This window comes from Panulirus ornatus, chromosome 69 (genome assembly GCF_036320965.1).
Source record: "Panulirus ornatus isolate Po-2019 chromosome 69, ASM3632096v1, whole genome shotgun sequence".
Classification (NCBI taxonomy): domain Eukaryota; kingdom Metazoa; phylum Arthropoda; class Malacostraca; order Decapoda; family Palinuridae; genus Panulirus; species Panulirus ornatus.
The window spans coordinates 15,264,923-15,291,936 of record NC_092292.1 but is presented as its reverse complement, the minus strand read 5'-3'; the positions used below and the strand labels follow the sequence as shown (position 1 = coordinate 15,291,936).

Sequence of the window (27,014 nt, the reverse complement as noted above, 5' to 3'; positions counted from 1 at the left end):
TTTTTTTTTTCCCTTTTCGTCTTTGAAAATAACATAATGTAACATTATCATTTATACTACAACCATACTGCCAGAAGTATAAGATAATATCACATCATTTTTACGATTGAGATCAATATATATTCTAATTTGACTCCAAACACACAGTGGAGGAAAGGGCGACTGAAGGTTGTCTTCCATTACCAGCACATCATATGACAATGTTAATAGTTATGAGAACTACTGATTATTTTCGTTTCACTACCTTACTAAGCCAATGTATAAGTTTTTGTTTGCAAAAACAAATAAGGGTAAATGATGACAGCATTTACGACCGAGATGGGAGGCTGGGTGTTTAGTATTTCTCGTGTTATTTCAGTGTGTATACATCATATTTCTATGCTGTATATATTGGGAAGGGGTTTACAAGTAGAGGTTACTGAATTGGGAGGCTGTGGGTAAGCTTCTTCTTTAATGGGGGATACTGGATAATTATACAGAGTGCTTTGGGTTGGAGGGCTCTAGTTTTGTTTAATAAAACTGGGTACCAAGCACGTTGATATGACTCTTTAATGGGAGGATCCTTTCTCTGAAGATCCTGCAGCTTCAAGGCTGTGGTACTTCCAGCAGCAGGGATACGATGGACTCCCTGAAGTGAGAAATGCCTTATTGAAGTTTTGTCGCACAGTTTCCTCTCTATGTTCTTCCCTGCATGATCAAGGTAGTTTTCCTTTAACATAGTGGCAGAAGGAGCTGTTTGGCACAGATTTCATAGTACAGAAAATTAAGCTGCAAATACATATATGCAGAAAAACTTTGTCCTCTAAGGTAATTAATAGTAAAAACATGGAATTGAAATTTTGTATATCAATTATCCATAAGGTTAATCACAGAATTGAAAAAGAGCCTTGTTGGTTTATAAAGTGCTTCGTTAAACCACATATGAAAATATACATATTTTCATGAAAGATATGGCAGTAGGGGCATTTGGTTGAAGACAAATTGTACAGTATTATCATACAGCAAGCAGTAATTAACTTTACTGGGTTGCTAAACATGCACAGCACTAGCACGAGTGTATGTTTATTATTTATTTACATTTATTTTGCTTTGTCGTTGTCTCCCGCGTTAGCGAGGTAGCGCAAGGAAACAGACGAAAGAAATGGCCCAACCCACCCACATACACCTGTATATACATACACGTCCACACATGCAAATATACATATCTATACATCTCAACGTATACACGTATATATATATACACACAGACATATACATATATACACATGTACATAATTCATAGTCTGCCTCCATTCATTCCCATTGCCACCTCGCCACACATAAAATAACAACCCCCTCCCCCCTCATGTGTGCGAGGTAGCGCTAGGAAAAGACAACAAAGGCCACATCCGTTCACATTCAGTCTCTAGCTGTCATGTACTATTGATTTACACACAGATATGTATTGTAGCATAAAACTGCAATATGAAACAAATTTGAGTACATTACTCATTATAAGGTAAGAAGTAATTTTAATACCTTTTGACAAGTAGATGTGCATTTTAGTATGGAAACGGTATGTTGTATGAACAATATATGGTTGTAATTATTTAAAGAAACTAATTGTGCTAATGCAACAGAGTAACTGGATTGTTCATAGTATATTCTTTGAGATAAGTGGAAGATCTTTTAACCTTTCACATAACCGTTTCAAAATATGTCTTCATTGGGTATGATGTTAAGCATGTGGGATAGCTTAGTTAAGAAATGCCTGTCTGAGCCAGCAAGATTGTGACATCTGTAATACAGTAATATGATATACACTGAGAAATAATCACAGCTGTACTCAAGAATTCAATGGACATAAAATTTAAGTCATGTTTTGCTTTTCCCACAATCACACCCAAGTAAAGCATGCACTCCCCTCATGAACCACTTCACTTAATACTCATCTCCAAATCTGCATGTATCAAACAGCAGTAAAATTCATTCATAGCTGTATATCTTGGATTGATTGCTAAATAAGTGAACCAGTTACCACTTGCAGGCACAAAGACATGTAAAAGCATGAAAAGAATGAGAGGAGAGTCAGTGAGCGATAAATAAGAATGGAAATATTCAACTGAATTAAATTTATTAAATAGTGTCCACTTTTCAACCCTGAAATTTTGCAAAGCAATGAAATTCATTTTAAGGTAAGGTAGCAACAGTTGGGGGAAAAATGAAATACCATGCAGTAGAAAGAAAGATTGCAACATCATTTTTTTCATTTTGATAAAAAAGTACCTTATTGTTTATGGACAGATTTGTAAGAAGGAATATAGGCCTTTCATTAAAAATAAAGATCAGTCTATTGTTCAGTTCAAAGTCACTATTCTCAGTATACTTTATTAAATATAAATAACAAGTGACTGTACAATTAACACTAAAAAATAATTACATTTATAATAAATAAATACAGTAAGCCATTCACTCATTCAGTATTTGGTGTCGCTCTGTTCCCAGCCTTCCTCAAGTGTTGTCAGTCAGTATTCTTTTGATGTCAGTAAAGGTCAAGTCGAGGTCGTGCTAATCAAGGTCTGCTTGATGTTCAGGTCAGAGGAAGAAAAAGAATATGAGCTTTGGTATAGCGATGGCAACTACTGGTACAGCCACAGCCAGAGACCTGCAACATAATGATATTGATTGGAAAACATTTTAATGTCACCATCGCTGTCATGAAATGTACAGAAAAAGGAAGTGAATTCATTGGTCATTAAAGTATTCCCAAGAGATTAATATGAAAAAGTAACAGTGCACCAAGGTTTAATAAAAAAAATTCCCTTTTAAGTAATGTTAGTATTTGCCAACATGACTGATGAGTGTATAGAAAAATGTTGCATAAATATAAGATGTATTACTAAATTTTGGTACTAAACAAAATCAAACATATATGAATTATGGCTGTTATGTCATTATACCTTAAGTAGCATTTTGTCCTTCTACCACAGACAGTTCCATCAGACTTTTGGGTACTTTGTTACTCCCCATAAGACTGTATCCTTACAGGATTTATTCCTAGTCCCAAAAGAATCACAGATTCAAATAGATTTCATTCATCATTACTAATTACCTTCCATGAGAGAGCAGTATGTGCTAACATAGTGTTTTCTAATTTATTGGCTTATTTACTCATTTGTATGTACAATCAAGCATATACAAGTGAATTATAATTTATATTTTCTAAGACCTGATGTCTTAGCTAAGACAATTAAACAGTCACTTCCACCAGTGACTGTTAGTGATTATGAGTCTGGCAATGAAAAGACAAAGAAAAAGAGTTGTATAACAGTATGACACACTTTGCAGGGTTTAACAGAGCAGGTGCAATAGGAGGAAAACCCCATAACTACTGTTCCTTAATGAAGTTTTCCTGTTCACTATTTCAAATACTGCCAGTAAAGAAGCACCAACTGCCACCTGTTTCCCAGGTAATGACTCGTGTAACTCCTTTTTCAATTTTTGTCAGCCTCCATTTTTTATTAGAGTTGTAGTCATGGATGATCTTTGAAATTTTCTCAGAAGGGTTGTAATAAAACTATTTGAGCCCAAGGATTCTCACAGTAAATGTTTACTACAACACAATGATCTTACTCATGTAAATGGTTTCAAATGAAAGAAAAAAAGCAGTGTTTGGAGACACTGATGTGTGGTGCTTAGTTTATACACTGTTTAGCTTTTGACTTTTCATTGAATACCAAAAGCAGCTGTTGTAGGTGCCATCCATGTAAGTATCAAAGCTTTCTTTAGATTCACTGAATATGATGACATATATATATATATAATGTTGAATATTGTAATGTCACTTACATACTGTCTTTGCACTCTGTCAGTAAGTTTCTAACAGACTTAATCTTACAGAGGTTACTATTTGGTGATACAGGTTGAGCATCCCTAATCCGAAAATCCGAATTCCAAAAGCTCTGAAACTTTTTGAGAGGCAACATGATGTCACAAGTGGAATTCCACAATTCCACACCTGACCTCACTTGCCTATACTGGGCTCTGATGCTTTGTTGGCACCAGTTTGTTACAAACCATCATTACTGTCAGATCTACATGCATTACTCACTGTTTTCTGCTTATTCTCTGCTCTGTGGTACAAAAATATTGTTGAAAATGACAAAAAGGCCTGTAAATACCCCTATGGGTAACAGTGGTAAGAGGAAGCAAAATTATTACAAGTATTGTATAAATTACCTTTAGGCTATGTGTTTAAGGCATATATGAATCATAAATGGATTTTGTGTCTGGACTTGGGTCCCATCCCCAAGATATCTCATTATGTATTTGCAAATATTCCAAAATGAATTTTAGAAAATCGAAAATCCGAAACACTTCTGATCTCAGGTATTTTTGATAAGGGATACTCAACCTGTGCTGATCTATTCTCAAGCAGAGATTGCTGTACTTAGTTAAAGACATACACCTAAAAACTCAAGTGTACATCAGAAGACTGTAAACTCAGAAAATATTTCACATAAGTAGAATGCTATAAACTGAGGATGCACTTATCAACCTAACATTACTAATACCAGACATAACTAAATAAATTAATACAGAAGACACATACATGATTAGATATATGAATGGGAAAACTTAGTAACTAAATAACTCAATTCATAACATAAATATTTATGTAAATAAATTACTATATGTATATGTGGTGTTATAACCAAAAAATAGGTGCCCATGGTGTGTAGCAAAGCCTGAAAGGATTGGCTGAGGACTGAAGAGGTTATGGGGGCAATGAGGCAAGACTGTCTGACTCTTTGTATGATATCTGGCCATTTTCATTTGTGGTTGAGGGTTTTATATGTGTTAAAGTATTTTCTTTGGGTTTCAAAGGCAAAATTCAAAATCTTAAACAAATGAAAAGGGGTAAACACAAGAACTATCAAAAATAAATAGGTGTCTATGTCAATAGCATACATGAAAAAAGTGTATAGAGAATCAGCATAAATCAAGTAATAATTGATTAATTCCAAATCAACTCTGTTTAATCTCATCTGAATAGATTAACTACCAAAACAAGGCTTTCTGAGAAAATCAGAAATACTGGTCATAATTTATAAAATTTCAGTAGAAATCTAAAACAAAATGCTGTTGTGGGCAACTTTACAGCTAGAATTTATAATAAATCTAGTATACCATCAAGAACATCTTATATCTTTATCAGGCTTATCTAAGCGAAAAATTGTGAGTGCATTTACACCATAACTTTTTGTTAATAGAAAAATAAATTGGTAATTAATTCTAACTTATCAAAGTTCATGTACAATAGCCATACGTTTGCTAAATGCCTAATGAACAGATTTGGTGATTTTATGCAAAATCTCTCTATGTATGGAAATATGAATATAATATTAAAACTTTTCATGGAAGTTTATTTTGTACTCTTTATTGACATTGATGCTAAACAACAATATTAACTATATATGTCACTGGTTAGCATCAAGTAGCCAGTCCTTTATTTCAGTCATCAAGCTGCTGGACAGCTCAGCTTCGTACTGAATTGGTTCTATGATAAATATCATAATCCAGTATAACTTATCAAGAGCACTGAAAAAAGGGACTAGGAGGAGCACTCAATGATAAAATTAAGATAAATCAATAATAAATCTGTAAAATATTTCATGAGCTCCAATGAGTATCAACGTGCACAAATTTTATGGGTAATGATAATCGTTAAGAAGATATAGGCAAAAATTCTATTTTCTTAACATATGATTCATCTGAATACAAAAGTTATCAAAAAATAAAAGAAATGAAAAAAAATAAGTCCTTCCTAAAATGACTGTAATCTAGTAAAAGTTAACTGTAACAATCATGACTAATTTGAAAACATCTGATAAAAATTTTTTCTCCTAAAAATATATACTGAACTCTCAACTGTAAGAACAATATTACAGAAATGCTGCAAGTATATGTTAAGTGCCTCATCCTTACACCACAGATCAGCCCAAAAACCACCATGTTGCCAGTGACCTGTGACATTATAAGCAAGAATGAGCAATTATGAAATGGAAGAGAGTAACTGGAAAAAAATTTAATATTATCATAATAAAACTACAGTTCACACACACACATCCATATAAGCAATCATTATATTTTGTTCTATCAGAGCACATAATAGTCAACATTAATAACAATTCAAAAAACAAAGACCATAAGAGATTTGAGTGTAATGGAGTTACACAAATATAATGTCAATGATATATTGTTTGTAAGAAATCTACAACAATGCAAATCATAGAATGAGTAGGATAGGCTACCACTGGAAATCTTGAAAAAGAATAATGGGAATAACTATAGCACAAGGAGACCAAATCTGACTTACATCATCAAAGTTTACAATCAACAAACTGAATAGTTGTTTCTAGATGGATTTTGTTTTTCATGACTTGTCAGTTTATAGGTGTGGTTGGTTTGTGGCTGAATTCTGCAAAGTGCCTCATGAGTAAGTTTGGGTGTTCTTTGGTAGAAGGGATGTCACTAGGTCTGAAGTTCTTCATAACTGGAGTCTGGGTTGGTGAAGGAAGTGTGGATTTTCTTTAACATGCACTATAGTTGTTTGCAGGTTTTGAATGTCAGCTTGCCTTTCAATGATCAGGTTAGTGATCGTGTTGTTTAGGGTTTAGATTCACTCTGTGATTTCTTCTGAGCTGTTTAATGAGGTCAGCAGTTTTTTGGGATTTTTTTGTATGTCCTTTTGTTTAGGCTTTCTGCTGTCTTAGTTTGTGGTGTACTGTGACAGTGCATGATTTAGGGATGGAAAAATGCCAAATACGAAGTTTTGGAGCTGGAATAATATGCACTAAGTGAAGGCTAGACAGTCTTCTCTTCTGTAATACGAGCAAGTCATTTTGTTGGCTGTGAGGGATGGGAGGGCCAGATAGGGTGTTATCAGGATGGGCACATGGTCAGAAGATTGAGCTCCATGTGGTTCTATGTGCAGCCTTGGTGTGCAACTGGTACTATATATATATAAATATGTGTGTGTGTGTGTGTTGCAGTTTAAACCCAAAATCAGTCAGAACTAGTTTTGGCTAGTCAAAATCAGTTCTGACTATGAGGGTGTGTAAAACAAGTAATGCCAAGATTATAAAGGTTAGGCTTAGGTTAGTTCTCTCAAACCTAACATTGATATTTTGTGCTTTGGTAAGAATGGGTTTTGACTAGTTCTTTGGTACAATTCTGGTCCAAGACCAGTCATCTCGCCATGATGTATAGTGCACATAGGGTTTAGTAGTACAACGGCATAGAATACCTTGTGAACTGGGCCTGTGGCCCTTACCCGTGTACATCTTACTCACTGCAGAACTTTGTATGCAATATCTGTGGCACAAGATTGGTCCAAATACAATTGGCTTGACATGAAATTCATACACAAGATTGGAACACCCTGGACATGCCCATCTGTTTTGCTACAGATAGTATAAAACTCACTCTTACATCTCTTTGTCATTCACTTCTTTGTTATTCCCTTTCTAAAGCCAGCCTCCCTTACATCTATCAATGCTCATTTCACCAAGTCTGAGTGCTTTCTTCCGAGCCCATTTCATGCATTGGCTAAACACAACCTCATCAGTCCATTATTGTCTTTCTTGACCACTCTCAGGGTAATTTCTTTATCAACATGTATGGCCATTGCTAAATTATTCTTTCCAAACCAATTTCATGCAGTAGCTACTAATAACTTATCAGCCCACAGATATTATGCTGACCACCCCCAGGCCACACCTACTGTGTTGTCATCTACATTCCTTGTCACACATATATCTCTACCCTTTTCAGTTAACTTAAACCAGAATGATGTATTCAATCTTTCCCAAGGATTTAAATAATTTGTACTAGGATGATGTACACATTCTTCCCCATTGCCTTTGTTGCTGTAATGCACAATCCATTTAAGTGACCCGGTAAAACACTCAAAATATTAGCTGAAAAATGGTGCATATTTCAATAATAATTATCACACAGTAGATGAAACTTTTTACTCAGTACCATTTAACTGCAACAGTGAAAAGACTAAAAGTTTTTACAGCAGCCAAGGTAAAGGAAAAACAAGTAAAAGTAGCAGGGGAGGATTTGGAAGCTCCTTTGATTGTTGGGATAAGTTGGAGTACATTTGATATTCTACTAAATGAGGTACTTTGTGGGTCTGTTCAATGGCTTTTCTTCTCTTAATGATGGTTTTCATAAGCATATTCCCAAAGCTGACCTTCTTACACATTTTGCAATCATCTTAATTACCATTTTCATCTTTTCCTTGCTCCCTTTCTCATGCTCATTTTTCATCTTAAATTTCCTCTGCTCCTTTTACAGGGTTAAAAGCAATCCTTTCACTATTGTGACTGCTAAACCAATATGAACTATAATGGAGGCCAGCTATTTCATAAACAACTACTGTGTCTATCACACTGATAAAATGTAATCATAAAGTTCTTGGGAAATTTCACTATTGCCTTCCTGTTTTATGTACACAAAATGAACATTAGGTAGATTATTAACACAGAGTATAGTGTAAAATTTGGGAAATGTTAGGAAATATTATTTCTTTACAGAAATTCCCACAAACAAATATCTGTGAGTAATCCAAATTGACAGGCTCACATTGTGTGTATAATGATGGTTTTTGTTTATTGACAAAGATGGGAATGGTAGTTGGGTATCAAAAATTGATTTATTTGTATATGCAAGTACTGGGACAACTTCTACAAAATTATTATTTAATGACTACTTCTAAAACTTATCTAAAAGTCAGTCATTTCATACACAGGAGGGAGGGAAGATATATCATGTATGTTCCACAAATCTTAAATCTTAATCATTCAAAGGAATCTTTAGCCATAACTATTAACAGAAGATCACTTTTGAAAGCTATGAAGGTGTATATAGCACTTTAAGGTAGAAAAATATGATGGGAAATAACTGTACATTTGTAGACTTTGTGAGTCCAATAATCTTGGGTTCCAATGATAACAATGCTCATTCTAAAGACGGAATGTCTGTTTCCAGGCACTTAACTGAGATTTAGATCTTTGGGAAAAAATATGCTGGGAGATAGAACATATCCCAAGTGATGTTGGATGTTTTCAGTGGTTTATCAACAATAAGAATTGTTGTAGATACAATTTTCTAGTCCTAACCATCAAAAATGAAGGTTTTGCCATGCTTAGGGCAAGCACAGGGAGTGCAGGGCCTTCAAAACTGAAGGCCAAAACTGAAGGACACAAACTTAGTTCTTCAAACACTGGGTGCTGCTCTACTGATTTCATAACAGAGATTTCAAAACAGAACGTTTTTCTATAAAAAAAAAAAAAAGGAGTGCACAAGACCTTGTGACTATGAAGTTTAATCCTCTGATTTCAAAACTTAATTAGAGATAGAACTTTGTATGCTGTGCCTTGGCACGTTTGGTCCCAATCTGTGATGCAAAAGCTAAAGAGATGTCAGATGCTACTTTCAGAGGCTGTTATATCAGACTTTGACACGTCAGTCCACCGTTTTGATGTATACTACAAACCAATGAGTGGTTATTTAACTTCAGTGGCTTATGATATGTTTATATCCTCCCAAAGTATTATCTAATATTTTTTTTGAACAGACTTCATTAACATATTATCTGTAAGTGTTATTCTTTGGGGTGATGGTACCAGAATTTCCCTTCTTGTGGTTACAACACTAGCATGAGGTCAGCCTGAACAAAGTTGTATAATCATCTGTGGTTGGAAGGGTGTACAGTCTTGCCAAGGACCTTCTTGCTTCAAAGGTGTTAACAAAAGGGGTCCTATAGTAGTATAATAAAAAATTATGTGGGTTAGAAATACTGTATAAAGAAAGTATATGAAAAGAGCTGTAGTTTTGGTGCATTTGCATGTGACAGCTAGAGAACAGATGGGAGTGAATGTGTCCTTTCTTATTTCTGTCGCTACCTTACTAACTCAGGAAATGGCAATCAAGTATCAAAGAAAAAAGAAAGAGCAGGCTGGTGAAAGATTTAAAATAGCACCAATGAAGGTTGGAAAAACTGATGCAATCTTCATAAGTAGCAGACAAATTTTGTGCATAATTTGTTGATGGATGTATCAGTAGTTGTTACCAGAGAAATGACCATTGGCTACATAAACTCAGAAATTCTTTATAAAGGAAACGGAAAAACAGAATGGAGATGAAAGTCACACAGACAAATCAACTTGGTGCAAGGTGATGCACATGATATGAACAATTTGTTGCATTTGCTGGCATAAAATGAGAGTATGTAAGACTCTAGTTTTCATTTTACTTATCTATAATTAGGTATGTTAGCTACCACTTTTGTTTTTCATGTTTATTCTTTGTTCCAGGTGGGCTTTTGTGAAAAAGTAACATGCTGCACTCATGGGAATAGTATTATGGAAATAGATGGATCAATGATTTGTTCTCCTCAGCTTAATTTTGTAAGGTTACTTAACATTTTGAGAATTTTTACTGTGCATGAAGGTACTTTTCTTGCATGTGGATAGCATCTCTTGAAAGAAGTATACCTCTGTCATGAAATAATTACTTCCTGATATTTAATTTATGGTCTTTTGTATCCAAAAATTACTTACAATTTCATGTCACAATCTCATCTACTTTTCTTACAAATGTGCACATGAATAAACAGTCAAAAGGCAATATGTGAGCAGTCTCCTGAGTAAATTTTGATTTGTAAAACTAAAAATATTTTTAGAAAAAAAATCAGCGTTATAAATCAACTGACACACATAACACATGCATTCTTACAGGAAATACAAAACCAACCATGAGAATTAAAGAATGAAAAATAAGGCAAACATTACAGAGGAGAGCACATGCTTATTCATTTTTTTTTTTTTTTTTTTTTTTTTTTTATACTTTGTCGCTGTCTCCCGCGTTTGCGAGGTAGCGCAAGGAAACAGACGAAAGAAATGGCCCAACCCCCCCCCCCCCCCCCCCATACACATGTACATACACACGTCCACACACGCAAATATACATACCTACACAGCTTTCCATGGTTTACCCCAGACGCTTCACATGCCTTGCTTCAATCCACTGACAGCACGTCAACCCCTGTATACCACATGACTCCAATTCACTCTATTTCTTGCCCTCCTTTCACCCTCCTGCATGTTCAGGCCCCGATCACACAAAATCTTTTTCACTCCATCTTTCCACCTCCAATTTGGTCTCCCTCTTCTCCTCGTTCCCTCCACCTCCGACACATATATCCTCTTGGTCAATCTCTCCTCACTCATTCTCTCCATGTGCCCAAACCATTTCAAAACACCCTCTTCTGCTCTCTCAACCACGCTCTTTTTATTTCCACACATCTCTCTCACCCTTACGTTACTTACTCGATCAAACCACCTCACACCACACATTGTCCTCAAACATCTCATTTCCAGCACATCCATCCTCCTGCGCACATCTCTATCCATAGCCCACGCCTCGCAACCATACAACATTGTTGGAACCACTATTCCCTCAAACATACCCATTTTTGCTTTCCGAGATAATGTTCTCGACTTCCACACATTTTTCAAGGCTCCCAAAATTTTCGCCCCCTCCCCCACCCTATGATCCACTTCCGCTTCCATGGTTCCATCCGCTGACAGATCCACTCCCAAATATCTAAAACACTTCACTTCCTCCAGTTTTTCTCCATTCAAACTCACCTCCCAATTGACTTGACCCTCAACCCTACTGTACCTAATAACCTTGCTCTTATTCACATTTACTCTCAACTTTCTTCTTCCACACACTTTACCAAACTCAGTCACCAGCTTCTGCAGTTTCTCACATGAATCAGCCACCAGCGCTGTATCATCAGCGAACAACAACTGACTCACTTCCCAAGCTCTCTCATCCCCAACAGACTTCATACTTGCCCCTCTTTCCAGGACTCTTGCATTTACCTCCCTTACAACCCCATCCATAAACAAATTAAACAACCATGGAGACATCACACACCCCTGCCGCAAACCTACATTCACTGAGAACCAATCACTTTCCTCTCTTCCTACACGTACACATGCCTTACATCCTCGATAAAAACTTTTCACTGCTTCTAACAACTTGCCTCCCACACCATATATTCTTAATACCTTCCACAGAGCATCTCTATCAACTCTATCATATGCCTTCTCCAGATCCATAAATGCTACATACAAATCCATTTGCTTTTCTAAGTATTTCTCACATACATTCTTCAAAGCAAACACCTGATCCACACATCCTCTACCACTTCTGAAACCGCACTGCTCTTCCCCAATCTGATGCTCTGTACATGCCTTCACCCTCTCAATCAATACCCTCCCATATAATTTACCAGGAATACTCAACAAACTTATACCTCTGTAATTTGAGCACTCACTCTTATCCCCTTTGCCTTTGTACAATGGCACTATGCACGCATTCCGCCAATCCTCAGGCACCTCACCATGAGTCATACATACATTAAATAACCTTACCAACCAGTCAACAATACAGTCACCCCCTTTCTTAATAAATTCCACTGCAATACCATCCAAACCTGCTGCCTTGCCGGCTTTCATCTTCCGCAAAGCTTTTACTACCTCTTCTCTGTTTACCAAATCATTTTCCCTAACCCTCTCACTTTGCACACCACCTCGACCAAAACACCCTATATCTGCCACTCTGTCATCAGACACATTCAACAAACCTTCAAAATACTCATTCCATCTCCTTCTCACATCACCGCTACTTGTTATCACCTCCCCATTTACGCCCTTCACTGAAGTTCCCATTTGCTCCCTTGTCTTACGCACCCTATTTACCTCCTTCCAGAACATCTTTTTATTCTCCCTAAAATTTACTGATAGTCTCTCACCCCAACTCTCATTTGCCCTTTTTTTCACCTCTTGCACCTTTCTCTTGACCTCCTGTCTCTTTCTTTTATACTTCTCCCACTCAATTGCATTTTTTCCCTGCAAAAATCGTCCAAATGCCTCTCTCTTCTCTTTCACTAATACTCTTACTTCTTCATCCCACCACTCACTACCCTTTCTAAACAGCCCACCTCCCACTCTTCTCATGCCACAAGCATCTTTTGCGCAATCCATCACTGATTCCCTAAATACATCCCATTCCTCCCCCACTCCCCTTACTTCCATTGTTCTCACCTTTTTCCATTCTGTACACAGTCTCTCCTGGTACTTCCCCACACAGGTCTCCTTCCCAAGCTCACTTACTCTCACCACCTTCTTCACCCCAACATTCACTCCTCTTTTCTGAAAACCCATACTAATCTTCACCTTAGCCTCCACAAGATAATGATCAGACATCCCTCCAGTTGCACCTCTCAGCACATTAACATCCAAAAGTCTCTCTTTCGCACGCCTGTCAATTAACACGTAATCCAATAACGCTCTCTGGCCATCTCTCCTACTTACATAAGTATACTTATGTATATCTCGCTTTTTAAACCAGGTATTCCCAATCATCAGTCCTTTTTCAGCACATAAATCTACAAGCTCTTCACCATTTCCATTTACAACACTGAACACCCCATGCATACCAATTATTCCCTCAACTGCCACATTACTCACCTTTGCATTCAAATCACCCATCACTATAACCCGGTCTCGTGCATCAAAACCGCTAACACACTCATTTAGCTGCTCCCAAAACACTTGCCTCTCATGATCTTTCTTCTCATGCCCAGGTGCATATGCACCAATAATCACCCACCTCTCTCCATCAACTTTCAATTTTACCCATATTAATCGAGAATTTACTTTCTTACATTCTATCACATACTCCCACAACTCCTGTTTCAGGAGTATTGCTACTCCTTCCCTTGCTCTTGTCCTCTCACTAACCCCTGACTTCACTCCCCAGACATTTCCAAACCACTCTTCCCCTTTACCCTTGAGCTTCGTTTCACTCAGAGCCAAAACATCCAGGTTCCTTTCCTCAAACATACTACCTATCTCTCCTTTTTTCACATCTTGGTTACATCCACACACATTTAGGCACCCCACTCTGAGCCTTCGAGGAGGATGATCACTCCCCGCGTGACTCCTTCTTCTGTTTCCCATTTTAGAAAGTTAATACAAGGAGGGGAGGATTTCCGGCCCCCCGCTCCCGTCCCCTCTAGTCGCTTTCTACGACACGCGAGGAATACGTGGGAAGTATTCTTTCACCCCTATCCCCAGGGATAATATACATATATATATACATATACATATGATACATATATATATACATATTCATATGATACACAAACCAAACCTGACCTCTGAAAAAGCAAAATCAAGGCAGATATTTCATGTCCCAACAATCATCTTTTTCTCTTTTCTCTGCTAACTTACCACCACCTTTCCTCTACATCTACAGTTAGTGCCCTTAGTGTATTAGTATTACTACATAAGGAACATACTTTGGAAACTTTTTGTATTAGTATAAAGAAGTATTTCAAATGCATGATATAAGTAGAAGACATCATTCTGAATGAAAGAGGATGCATTGATGGCCAACCTTTTAATGCAAGGATACAATTAAGGCTTTTCAAACCCTATGTAATGATAATATGGAGAAAACAAAGATAACATGATGAAGAAGAAAAGAATTACATTCACAACCAGTGACACTTGGATTCAGTCTTCAGATAAGGTAGCTTGAAGCAGTTCATAAGCTGTAATATATATACAAGCTTGCATTTTCTATCATAGCAAGGCCATAAGGAACTTAAAACCCGTTGTCTTTTCACATCATAGGGGTCTGTATTTAAAGTTTAATAAATGTAGTAGCAGCAAGTGAGGTAGACACAATATGGCAACTAAAAAAAAGCAGGGAACCTAAGTGATAAAAGGAAGTTTATAATGAAAAATTGGCCTACAATACGCAAGAGCACAAGGAAGAACAAAATTTCTAAACAGCAAAACCACATATCTGTTTTCTGGTAAAAGAAAATAATTAGAATGATGAAGTGAAAACATAATGAGAAAAAATGTTTTAAATTCAGAGATGTGAATAATGAAAGTTTCGTATAGTATTCAGATATATGAATATATACAGTTATTTTTCATAGTCAAGACAATGACAATAGGAAAGAACAAATACTGGGTGGCTAACTATGAGAGCATATCTAGGATTGAGGTGCATTTAATGTAGAAACAGGTGCAGAAGACAAAGTATAAAAATGAAAGTATAATGTAACAATGGTTGGAACTTCTTTAATCAGGTCACCTGAGTGGGAGTTAATATTAACATTAAACGCCTAGTATCATCACAACCCTCAGCTGTATCACTATATGATCTCCACTGGAGAAATCTAAAATCTAAAATTGTATCAACTATAAGTATTTTCAGTCGGAATAACAATTAGGAAAACTATGTAAAATTACTTAAAAATCTATGCTTCATATGAAAACTTAGTGTAATCTTATTAAAGTAAAATATTTACATACAAATATGTTTAAGACATTGTGTTGTCAAAAAAATTCACCAAATACAATATAACGCATACTGTAACATTACTGAAGACAAAAAAAGCAGTAGAAATAAGGTTTGCTGTTAAAGCACTCTCATAGGTACTAAATATTTTGTTAGATAAAACATAAATTACTGTTGAAGCTATGTGAAAGAATGCTTGAACATATCATAAAAGGACTTATTTACTGAATAGGTAATTAAGCTTTGCATGGTAAAATTTTTTCCATCAACACAATTATTCAGGTTTCAATTGCTGATATCTCTAAAGTCAGTTAACAAATAAGTTGTCATTTATACATTAAAAAATGTAACTGAAGCAATTTCTAAAAAAGTAAAGTTACAGTAATTTTCCATTTGGAAGACAGTCACTTCACATTTAATAAATAAGTAAACATGTCACTAAAATTTATCTATAAGTTGTTCTGCGAGCAAGTACAAGAGTCTACATGTAAAATTATATAAAAATAAAATACTATAGAAAATTTCCCAATATTATGAGCTAGTTGTCAAAAAACACCAAACATATGATTTATCAATAAAATTATTAACCTAAGTTTTTATATTACTCTCTATCATCTAAAAGAATGAATAAATATGAATAAATTAGCATGCAAAATTACCCTGTCCTTGTCATGCAAAAAGCACACATGCATGCTAAATACCATTAAAAATATTGGTAATCCAGTCATACGTAATGGTCAGGCCTGAGAAGATCCAATTTGTCCAATCACTCCGCTCCTGGATCTCCATTTGTTTATTTATCTCTGCACAAGTATTCTTCCGATCATTTGACCGTCCCGATTTTAAATCGCACAACATGCGTTTTTTGCACTCAGGATCACAATCTTCTTGTGCAACTGAGTTCTTCCAATAAAATCTGAGAAGTAATATAAAATTTTGGTTTTAGAATCAAGTAGGATCATTTAGGCAGGAGCATTAGGTAGAAACATCAGGCTGACGTAGTAGGTAGGAGCATTAGATAGAAGTAGTAGGTAGGTGCATTAGATAGAAGTAGTAGGTAGGAGCATTAGATAGAAGTAGTCATTAGGAACATTAGGTAGGAGCCTCTGCAAACACTGCGCTATACATGACATCTGCCAGTGGCCTGTTAGGGGTGAGACATTAAAGGCTAAAAAGCGGCAATGGAGTTCTTCAGTAATGGAGACTTGCCATGGCCACCCCTTTGAGGGAGTTCCAATTGGAACAAGTGTCAGAGAAACAGATAGATAGATAGCAGGATTTTGACTTCCTAGTAAAATATGAAATAATACTTGGGAATCTCTTGCAAAATCTCAAAAGATTTACTGTGTTGTAACCTAGAAATTTACTATGGTTAAAGGAAGTTTTGATAAAGAGACCTTTCTCTGTTGTAATACAATGTTTGTTAAGAATTAATTTGTTAGTGTGATCTTGATTTTCATATAGTGATAAACCTGACCTATATAGATGTATGAAGAACTGATGTGACTACAAGTCTCAAAGCTCTAGATATAAACCAACTAAGCCAATTCCTATCCTGAATAATACAAGTCATAAGATCAAGAGCAAATACTCCATTCATTAATTAGTGATGTCTCTTCTTCTACACTGGTTTAAAAGATATAAAATTATGAAATTATATCAATAAATATGCCTTGAATTAAAAACAAAGATTTTTTTTCAGAATTACCGACATTCATTTATACATAATTGCAACCTGGACCAATTTCTAAGAAAATCCTGGTGTTATCTAAGATCTCTCCCCAAAGGCTCCTGCAGCCCAAGGAGGTACTGCTTCCAGTAGCAGGGAAATGTGAATTCCTTTGGAGTAAGTTGTTTAAAAAGTATGCATTCCCAGTAATACAACATTGTCAAAGGTGACTTTTCATCACTAAGGAAAGGTGTAACCTGAAGTAAGTGGTGTCTGACAAATTGTTTGAGGGGCATGCATTCCCAGTACAAGAGCGTTGTCAAAGGTGACTTTTCACTAAGAAAAGTTGTAACTTCAAGTAAACAGTGTCTGACAACTCCCTTTTCATAATGCATTACCATACACAGTATTTTTCTGTTGAGAACTCCCAAGAGGTGTGATGTAATTTCATGAATGTCTAACTTTCAGACAGGCAATTCAAGATGTTGGTGGATTGTTACCTAGTTGACACACTTTTAAGAAAGCTTGAAAAATGAAAATTAATGATGAAAAGTTGTTCAAATCAAGGCAATCTGTTTTGAGGATGAACTCTTTCTTTCTTACTCAGTTGGAAGTAAGTGGTGGGGAACTGGGAGGTGAGCCGGTTGATGTTTGAATAAGAAGTGGTGGCAGACACCACAGGAAAACTCCAGAAACTAGTTTTGGAATTTGGGAGTGTTTGAAAAGAGGGAGTTGAAAGTTTAGGTTCACAAAAGTAATGTACTGTGTAGCAGCGGGCTATTACAAAATGATTTAAGTGTGAGTTCGAATGTGGAGGGTCTAGCTGGAAGAAGAGTACTTATGAAACCTGGGAGTGGATATGGCAGTGGATGGAGCTTGGGGGCTGAAGTAAATCACAGGGTGGAAGAAGGAAATATGGTTATGGGTGTATCAAAGAGCATGTATAAGAAAGTTCAGTGTCTAAATAGGCAAAGAAGGGTATTTTTGAAGGTATAATAGTTTTGATAATGTTGTATCAAGTCTTGGGCTTTGAAAAAAAAAAAAAGTGAATGTGTTGGAAATGAAATGCTAAAGAATGATAAGTGATGTAAGGCAGGTTGATCATGTAAGGAATGACTGGAAAAGAGAGATGTAATAGTAAGCGTAATTTCACATGATTTGGACATAAAAAAAGGGATAAAGGAAGAAAAAGTTTTTAAAAGAATCTGTGTATAAGGAAGCAAGGGGGTGGAAGAGACTTCAAAGGAGATGGAAGGATGGAGCGAAGGAGGCCTTTAGGGCATCAGGGCCTAAACATTTATGAAGGCAAGTGGTGTGCACTAGAAAAAATTAACTGGATCGTGGACCTTGGAATATGAAGCGATCAAGGTAAATCATGAAGTTAACCCATGGGGCTTAGCTGTAGATGATAATCACTTGTTTTGTTACATTGCACATGATAACTAGGTAAAGCAAGTCTGCAAATAAGGCCACTGTTAACTTCTTTCTCATGTTACCTTGCTAGAGCAGAAACGACAATCAAATACAAAAATGATCAGATAAGAATAGGCATATATGAAAATCTCACATCAAGCTTAAATAGAAAGATGTGGTGCTCTTTACCTGAGATATTTTTTAAAAAGATTATCATCTAATGTCATCTTCAAAATTAACTGATCCCACTCTTTAGGAAGTAAATTTCTCATGCCATAAGCTCTCTTAGCTGAATATAGTTGGTACCATCTTGGGATCCCTTCTCTGTTAGCTTCATCCAGGTTCATAACCCAAGTCTCATGGTCTAACACCATCTGGGGAAAAAAGGTTAGAAAAATTGATACAATCCTTACAATTTGTTAAATCTAACTTCGCTATGAAGCATACTAAAATGTAATAAACTAATAACATGATTCTAAAAATATAAGTATACAAACAGGATCTTGATTAATTATTACTACATTTTTGACCTTCATATTAAGTTAGTTACATTAAAACACACAACACTGATATTATTACACACTCCAAAGACCCCTCTCTCTGTAGCAGTTCTTACAGCTTCGAGGCCGCACTAATTCCAGTAACAGTAAAATAGTGGCCTCCTTTGGAGTGAATGCTCACTGTACACAAAAGTTTAAAAAGTTATATCATGATAATGAAAGTTAAAGAGACAAGGCCCTGTGTGTATCACACTTTCTCCCTGTAATGTACAGATAGGGAAGTATGCACACTCAGAATCACCATACAGTCTTTAATATATCTAACTTAGATGATGAGGAAATACTTCTGGTAAATATGCACAACTATTCAGATAATATCTTGAAAAAAAGAACATAACTTTTGGAAATAACCTATACTGAAATACTCTAAATCTGATTTTAGAAAGAACACTAAATTTCTAACCTTTCGGGATCCTACATAGTCTCCTTCAATGGTGTATATTCTGTAGCCAGGATTAAGTTTATAGTAGGCTGTTACAGATGGTCCAATGTATGCAATATTTGTCACACGATGACGAAGAAACTCATCATAAAAGAGCTCAAATTCATCAAAATGGGTGTGTCCAAAGAATTGAGCAGTGATGGTGGACTCATACCTGTATGAGTAATTAGAGGAAACATAGTCAAGCTTATCCCTAAACTGTACATTCCAAATCTTGCTGCAATCAAATACAATGTTACTGAGTCAGTTCACAAATAGCTGTGAACGGATAGTCTGGAGTGTGTTAAGCAGCCTTAAGTACCATAGACTTGACTCATGATGGTATCTTATATGTAAAAAATATATAATTTGGAGCTAGCGACACCATGAATTGAACTTACCTATTGATAATGGTGTAGTAATTATGACTCCAGACCTTGAGACAATCATGATGGCCAGGGGGTATGTGGCCTAATACATGAACCTTCTCCCCTCTGTCTTCTGCCCCTTGCAGCTCATAAATGAACCACTGAAGTTCTTGGGCTGGGTCAGTTGAGTTCACAAGTAACCACCTATGAAAAATAATTTCATACTCTAGTGTGAACCATGTACCAAAAAAACTGCTCTATCTAACATACCCGAAACAATATATTAAAATTAGCATGAAGAGTACTCTCGTCTTTCCTGAACTGAAAATACATTTGAGGAAGAATTCAGAATAACTACTTTACTTGAACAGGAGTTCTTACTCATAAGGTTCCCAACTGTCACAAAAAGCTTGGTCAAGGTTTGTGCAGCTTCATATTTAATGAACACTGGAACACAGACTTTTTGGTAATTTCCTTTTCGTGTACCTTCAAGGTTTGCCTCTACAGTTTAAGTAATCATGGCATGAAAGTCACAAATTATATGCTCAGGACAGAAATGATGAATTTCTTCTACAATTAATCATTTGAACAAAGAGAAAACCAAACACAGCCACTGCTTAACTGCTTTAACAGTAAGCCCCCACATAAATGAAGTGTAAAAAGGTGAAAATCTTATCGAAGAGGCACCTGACTTTCTGCAACAAGTAAGTTACAATTTGTAAGTTAAACTCTGCACAGCCAAAGAAACATGTTACTGAATGGAGGATTCTATCTAACCAGTATAGCTCAAAACTGAGTTTTTGGTGCCTAATACTGTTATCATACCTTTTGAATGAAAACAAACTACCACTCAGGTTAGTATAAACATCCTAAATTCAATCATGAGCCATTTTGCTGATAAATTCATTCTATCAAACTTTGACAAGATAAAAGTATGCAATAGCTAACATAATGAAACACCAAAAAAATACATAACAAAACTCTCTTAGATGTCTATGCACACACTGCAGATAATGAGTGAATAATACAATAGACAACTGAAGCCTACAGTTATTAACAGGGTAATGACCAAGAACACTGCATGTACAATCAATTACTGGCATTTTAGAGGAATTGGGCCATGGAAGGTTGATATAAGTAATATGTAAGCTGCATCGTTTCATTTAGAATCTTACATATTGTTCACAAATTCTGCATCCAAATTATTTTTTTTCATCTTTTCTTTTATATGGGATAAGAACTCAAGAATCTAGCAAATAAGTCAACAGATCTGACAACTGATTTCAACTTCAGTAGTTTGTCCATGAGAAACAGACCTTAAAAGACAAGCTAATGAAAGAATTTCACAATCAACAGTGACTACCAAATGAAATACAAACTTCCCCAATTTTGTATAAGTTTTCTTTACAAGGGCTGTGTGGTCAACATTTGGGCTTTGATTCATTCTAAATCCAGATTTTGCAGCCAGTTCAGCCCAGGTGTGAAGAAATCCTGCAGATGAACTCTTGTATATTTAGTATAATTATCAACACTTTTGTGAGTGACGGGTGAGCTCTTCCAAGGTACAAATAGCTAGCATTTCGTTGCAAATAAATGTTTATGATAATTACTAATTTGTGACAGTTTTTGATCTTATAATAATCACACATGGACCTTCCTAAGTTAAAATCCTGGCAGTGTCAGTCAGTCTGCAGCCAACCCAATTATTCAAACTCCCCTTGGGGTTGATTAATAAATGAGCACTGAGCTTAGGCTGGGGTATATAACACATACAGATAAGTAATTTTGTGGCATACATTTTGAGAGCTGTTGCATGTATTCACCATTTGATTGCACAAACTTGGTTAATAAGTGAAATGCTGATGAAGTTTCAGCATACCTTCAATCAACAAAATCCAAAAACTTAGCTGATATTCCATTCAGGAAGAAGCAATGCATTTCATACTAGATTTTTGCTCAGTGATCTCTATCACTATGGTACTAAAACCTACTATATTGGTATTAATCATACCAATCGTTTGTACTGCTGCTTACCAGTTCTTATTATTACAGTAATTCATGTTGAGAGAAATTATCCTGAAACCAGGTCGAACCAGGACAGAGTAGAAAGCGCCTTTTCTCACTGAATGGGAGGAATCTTGTGGCAGCCAATGTTGCCACTGCTGATCCAGTTCATCATACAACCAGCTGACACCATAATCTCCAACAACGAATGGTGGAGGAAAACTGTGTTGCAGGAAAAAAATACAGGCAATTACAGGCAATGTAAAAGAAAATTTCATCTTAAAACAGTGTACTCTTGGTTTTTAGTAAACCTAATTATAGTTGCTAATAAAAAAAATATCCCTGCCTACAACATATTCAAGGGTAGAAAACTACAAGATACAAAAATTTTGGAATGTCTTTGAGGCATAAAGACATAAACACCCATTCCAGAGATGGGGCTTTATGTCTGTAAACCTCCCTCCCCATACTTTACAAATAGGTATTTACAGACACATGATAGTTAATAGTTAAGTAGTTGCACCCTACACTCACAATCGAGGATGTGAGAGTTAATCCAAAGGCTAGACAAGATTAATGAGTGTATGCCCTATGAGCTGTGCATAAGGTCATTCCAATACATCAGACACGTAACAGAAAATTTCATATGGAATGTTGCCTGCCCATACAGAGGTAGAGCAAAGCATAAAATGCTAGCCTCATTGCCTTTAAAGAAAATTTTTTTTTTCATTTAATGACATTATATCTGCGAACAGACTGCTACTTTAGAGTCTCTTCCCAAAACTTAGATAAATGTTCATTTTCAAGGTGTGTCATATTGCGTGTCCTCCTAAGGGTATCAATTTCAGCTTAAAAGCCAGCCTTTTTCATCTTACCTATTTACAGGAGCAGCCTCATGATTTCCTAAGGCTGGAAAAATTGGTGTATATGGGAAGTAATCTAAGAGCTGACGAACAGTAGATTTCAAAATGCTTAAATTGTTCTCTCTAGTTTGATTCCAGATGTCATGTGGAGGAAGATCACCTGTCCAGATGATATAGTCAATGTCCTGGTAGAAAGAATACCAATGTTAATCATAAAATATATGAGATTCTGCTTATTTCATCCAAACCAAATCATAAATAAGTAAAGCATTCACAGAAATTATGAAATGTATACTTTAGTTTCTACATGTCTCAGCCGACTCTAAGTAAATTAGAATCCAAGAGTTTAACTTCAGCATTGTTACAAAACTATCTGACATGTTTACAGACATTGTGTAACTGATATTACATTAAGTAATGACACATTAAACTGTGTTTGGAGAAATCGCACATTACATGCGATTTAAATTTCACACTTAAATTGTGCAGAGATTTTGAATTTTCTTTCTTAAATAATAGCCTCCTAATTTTATGTTGTTCTAAGCACTTAACACAATCTTTACTTTTTCATTTCAAGTTTTTAAAGTTGTAATAGTTGCAATAAATCAATATGTACATAAGGATAATTAGCAAACTTCCCACTTAAAGCTGGAACTACCCTCATACTGATATTTGAAAAACAGCTCCTCTATCTACAGTGGTTGTATATAGGAGCTTAGATACCTAAGTGATTGGAAAAATGGAGACAATCTATATATCAAAACAGGTTTCCCTTTTTCAAAATTGTGCAAATTATTCTGAGCATGCTACTTGGGAAAAATGTATAAACATCTGTGCACTAAGAAAGTTCTTTTCCTAAGTATTCAATGATATTCATAATGCATTCAATCTGAGTTCTATGACAACTGACCTATCATATAAAAGGCACTCACTTGTCATACAGTAACCAGTCTATTGAAAAGCTTGTACTCTGCACACCACCTGAATACTTACAGGATGTAGATATGCAATATTTTCCAGCATGCTGTCAATGGTTCTCTGAGGAGTGTCACACTTTCGATAATCTCCCCAAAATCCTGCTCTCTTGTCTGGTGACCTGACAGGACCAGAAGTTGCCCGGCAACATAATGGCTCATCACAGTCTGCATTAGACCCTTCTCTGTATTCAGGATCAAAGTGTGTATCCGAAAGATGAAGAACTTTAAGAGTTGGCATTCCCTCCTAAAGAAAAACAAAAAAATACATTGGGTGTATATTCATTTATCTATCTACTACACTGATTACCATTTCCTGTGTCAGCGAAGTAGAACCAGGAAACAGACGAAGAAAGATCCATCCACTCATACAAACATATATATACATGCACATACAATTACATATACATATACCTGTCAACATACACCAGGAATGGATGAGAGCAAGCAAGGATGAATATGTACAAGTGCATATATATGTATATGTCTGTGTATATGTTGATATGTATGTGTACACGTATGGGAGTTTATGTATATATGTATGTATATAAGTGGACGGGTCATTCTACCTCTGTTTTCTGGCGCCACCTCACTGATGCGGGAAACGGCGATCAAGTATAATGATAATAATAAATATATCTACTTTAATGAAATTTATTTCTCATATTATTCCATAATCAGGTTTTCCCTTCATGCTTTACACCTTTTAAGTTTTTTCCTGATACTCAAATATTCTATCCTTTTAATACCATTAACAATTGTTTAAATAAATCATACTTCTTTATAGTAGCCAACACAGTATGGCGAACTGTAGTTATTACCTATATTCTTTCTAAATACATCGAAACCATGCATCATCTCTTTCAATTTCCATCTATCTATCTATCTACCTATATTTCTAAAATATGTTCCAACCTGGGACACCAGTCAAGGTGGTGGTCTCCACTTATCTCTATCTTTACATACCTCCCTTACATACACTTTCACTCACACTTACTGGAGGTGCTTCAGGTATTGAAATTGGAGGCTTTGGTACTGGTGGGAAGGCAACTCGCCAGTCATGGTAAGGGTTGTAAGGGGTGCCACAAATATCACCGATGACGAATCCACATATTTCATCAGGGCTCATTACCAAATTTTGTACTACATAAACCACTTCATCCTGAAATACAATACATTTTCCTTAATAACATTCCAAAATCATTGCAATATCTCATGTTGCAAATGAAAAACTTTCTACTCTTAAAGAGTTTATATGTATCAGGACAGGACCAGCCAATGATACTTGTGCATGCGCACTCTAATCTCAATTTCATTTAGGTCAACAGAAAACATGGAAAGTATTAATAAATGTAAGTTTAGTGGTCTATCATTGCCAAATAAAACGAATCACAAGAAGTCCAAAAGAACAAGCCAGAAATATCAAAAAAGATAAAAGTAAATTTTATTCACTGCAATATATGGTAGTTCTGCATTTATTACTTTCATCATATAAGACATATGATGGCTGCGCTTTTCATAGTCAAGGATAAAGCTCTTTAACAAGAATAGGGCTCATTTAAGCACTGTTTCAAAGTATTCAACCTCTTCATTAATGAAGGAAGCACATAAACTTCCTGATGCTACTGAAAATTAGGTATTTTTCAAATGGAAAAACAATTTCTCTCTTTTGGTATAAAAGAATAACATATGAGAATGAGAAAAAAACAAGAGAAATATGCTGTGGTAACTGTATCAGAACATTTTCCGATAAAGCATTGGCTATGAAGTCATAAACTGTTATCTTGTTATATACTATCTATTATCCTACAGAAAATATTTTTGATATAAAAGCAAACTTCAAAATCTTACCGAGATGCCTAAAGTCAGCACCATGCTGCCATTCTGTGTACAAATGCATTTGCAGAAATAAAATAGTTTACTTGCTTCAGTGACTTTTCTACTTGAAAACAAATCAGTTCCAAAAATTACCATATAACATATGGACACTTGCAATAATTGCTAGGCAGGTTTGCAAAACTTACAAATAAAAAAAAATCAACCTGCTGCAAATTGAGATTTCAATCTTAAATACTCGATATACATTTACTGCATGATATCAAGGGACACAAAAAATTTGACATTAATCCGCATAACGATGGTGAGAGGCAAATCTGGGATCAAGGGTGCATGATGGCATGAGCAAATAAGTTTGTTCAGATGTGTCGAAGCATGAGTATTTAAAGATTCTTTGTGCAACACTTGCTGTAAAGGCATAAAATACGTCTTGAAGTGACTAAACCTCTATTCATGCAGCAGAAAACTGTTAAATATGTAAAATCTTTAAGACTTACTGCCATGAGACGAATGATACCAAAGCACACTCGGGGAGTCTCAATCTTGAAAGACATGCACAGCTTGGAAGCTGCCCTGACGATATCGTCCTTTGTCTTTCCATTTTGAACATAATGCTGCAGGAGTCCCACACCTTAAGAAATGAGATCACACCATTCATTGTTTGCACAATATACATATAGATGATGTTTTCAAGTAAGTAATAATGTTATATGGTAATCACATCTCTGCATCCTGTAGATTTAGTACTTACATTGAGAAAATCTCATTCACTGAAAAATCATGCAATTAAATATCAGTCCTGTCCAAACTGTACACACCTTCCATAACTACAATAGAGAATATGACTGTTAGCAAGATTTTGCATTTCTCAGCAGATATCATAATGGTTAAATGATCCATATACATCAGTAATAATCATTCAGCTCACATCCTTAAATGGAATATGCACTTAAAGGCGGTTTCTTGGTACAACATAAAACAGCTCTGGCTTTTTCTCTGCATTTAATCTGGACTGAATTTTCAGTCAGAATTATAAATCCTTTTGATAGGGAGGTCCTTCACTTTCCTCCTCTCTTAGAATCTTAGCCCAACCCTTCATGGTCCCAAAACCAACTTCTGAAAACTGTGTTTATCTCTCCTTTGGAAAATTTTCAACATGCTACAAGTGTATAACTCAAAATGCTTCTTTCTTTACTCTCTCTGGCTTTTGGTATGAGCATTATTTATGTCAATGCTCTGGTAAGCTATTACTATTACTACATATGAGTTATGGTTTAATGTTGATAAGTTAATATCCCACCTTAACTTCCAAGAGTTGTCAGTCTTCCACGATAAACTCCAAAAACTAAGATGAATCATTTCTAAATCTAGTTGTAACTCTTACCATTTTCTAATCAGAAATCACAGAATAACTTAAGAAGGTTACTTGGGAATCAAGCCTTGATATTAACAAAGTACAAGA

General features: G+C 35.7%; 1 protein-coding gene across 9 annotated transcripts in view; it reads right to left on the bottom strand.

Moving 5' to 3' along the window:
* Positions 1 to 878: 878 nt before the first annotated feature.
* LOC139747564 (sphingomyelin phosphodiesterase-like) overlaps positions 879 to 27,014 on the bottom strand; it is a 77,458-nt gene continuing 51,322 nt past the window's right edge. For 6 of the 9 annotated variants that reach the window (XM_071659983.1, XM_071659982.1, XM_071659984.1 and 3 more), the window contains 10 exons: positions 26,050 to 26,183; positions 24,714 to 24,878; positions 23,736 to 23,963; positions 22,755 to 22,927; positions 21,910 to 22,101; positions 19,909 to 20,079; positions 19,490 to 19,682; positions 18,716 to 18,900; positions 16,146 to 16,360; positions 3,560 to 6,006 (listed from right to left, as the gene is read on the bottom strand). In XM_071659983.1, the coding sequence (XP_071516084.1) occupies positions 5,852 to 6,006; positions 16,146 to 16,360; positions 18,716 to 18,900; positions 19,490 to 19,682; positions 19,909 to 20,079; positions 21,910 to 22,101; positions 22,755 to 22,927; positions 23,736 to 23,963; positions 24,714 to 24,878; positions 26,050 to 26,183 (1,811 nt within the window). In that variant the 3' untranslated portion in view covers positions 3,560 to 5,851. Of the gene's footprint in view, positions 2,645 to 3,559; positions 6,007 to 16,145; positions 16,361 to 18,715; positions 18,901 to 19,489; positions 19,683 to 19,908; positions 20,080 to 21,909; positions 22,102 to 22,754; positions 22,928 to 23,735; positions 23,964 to 24,713; positions 24,879 to 26,049; positions 26,184 to 27,014 lie in introns of those variants that run through there. The other 3 variants (XM_071659987.1, XM_071659986.1, XM_071659988.1) reach the window with 3 other exon arrangements.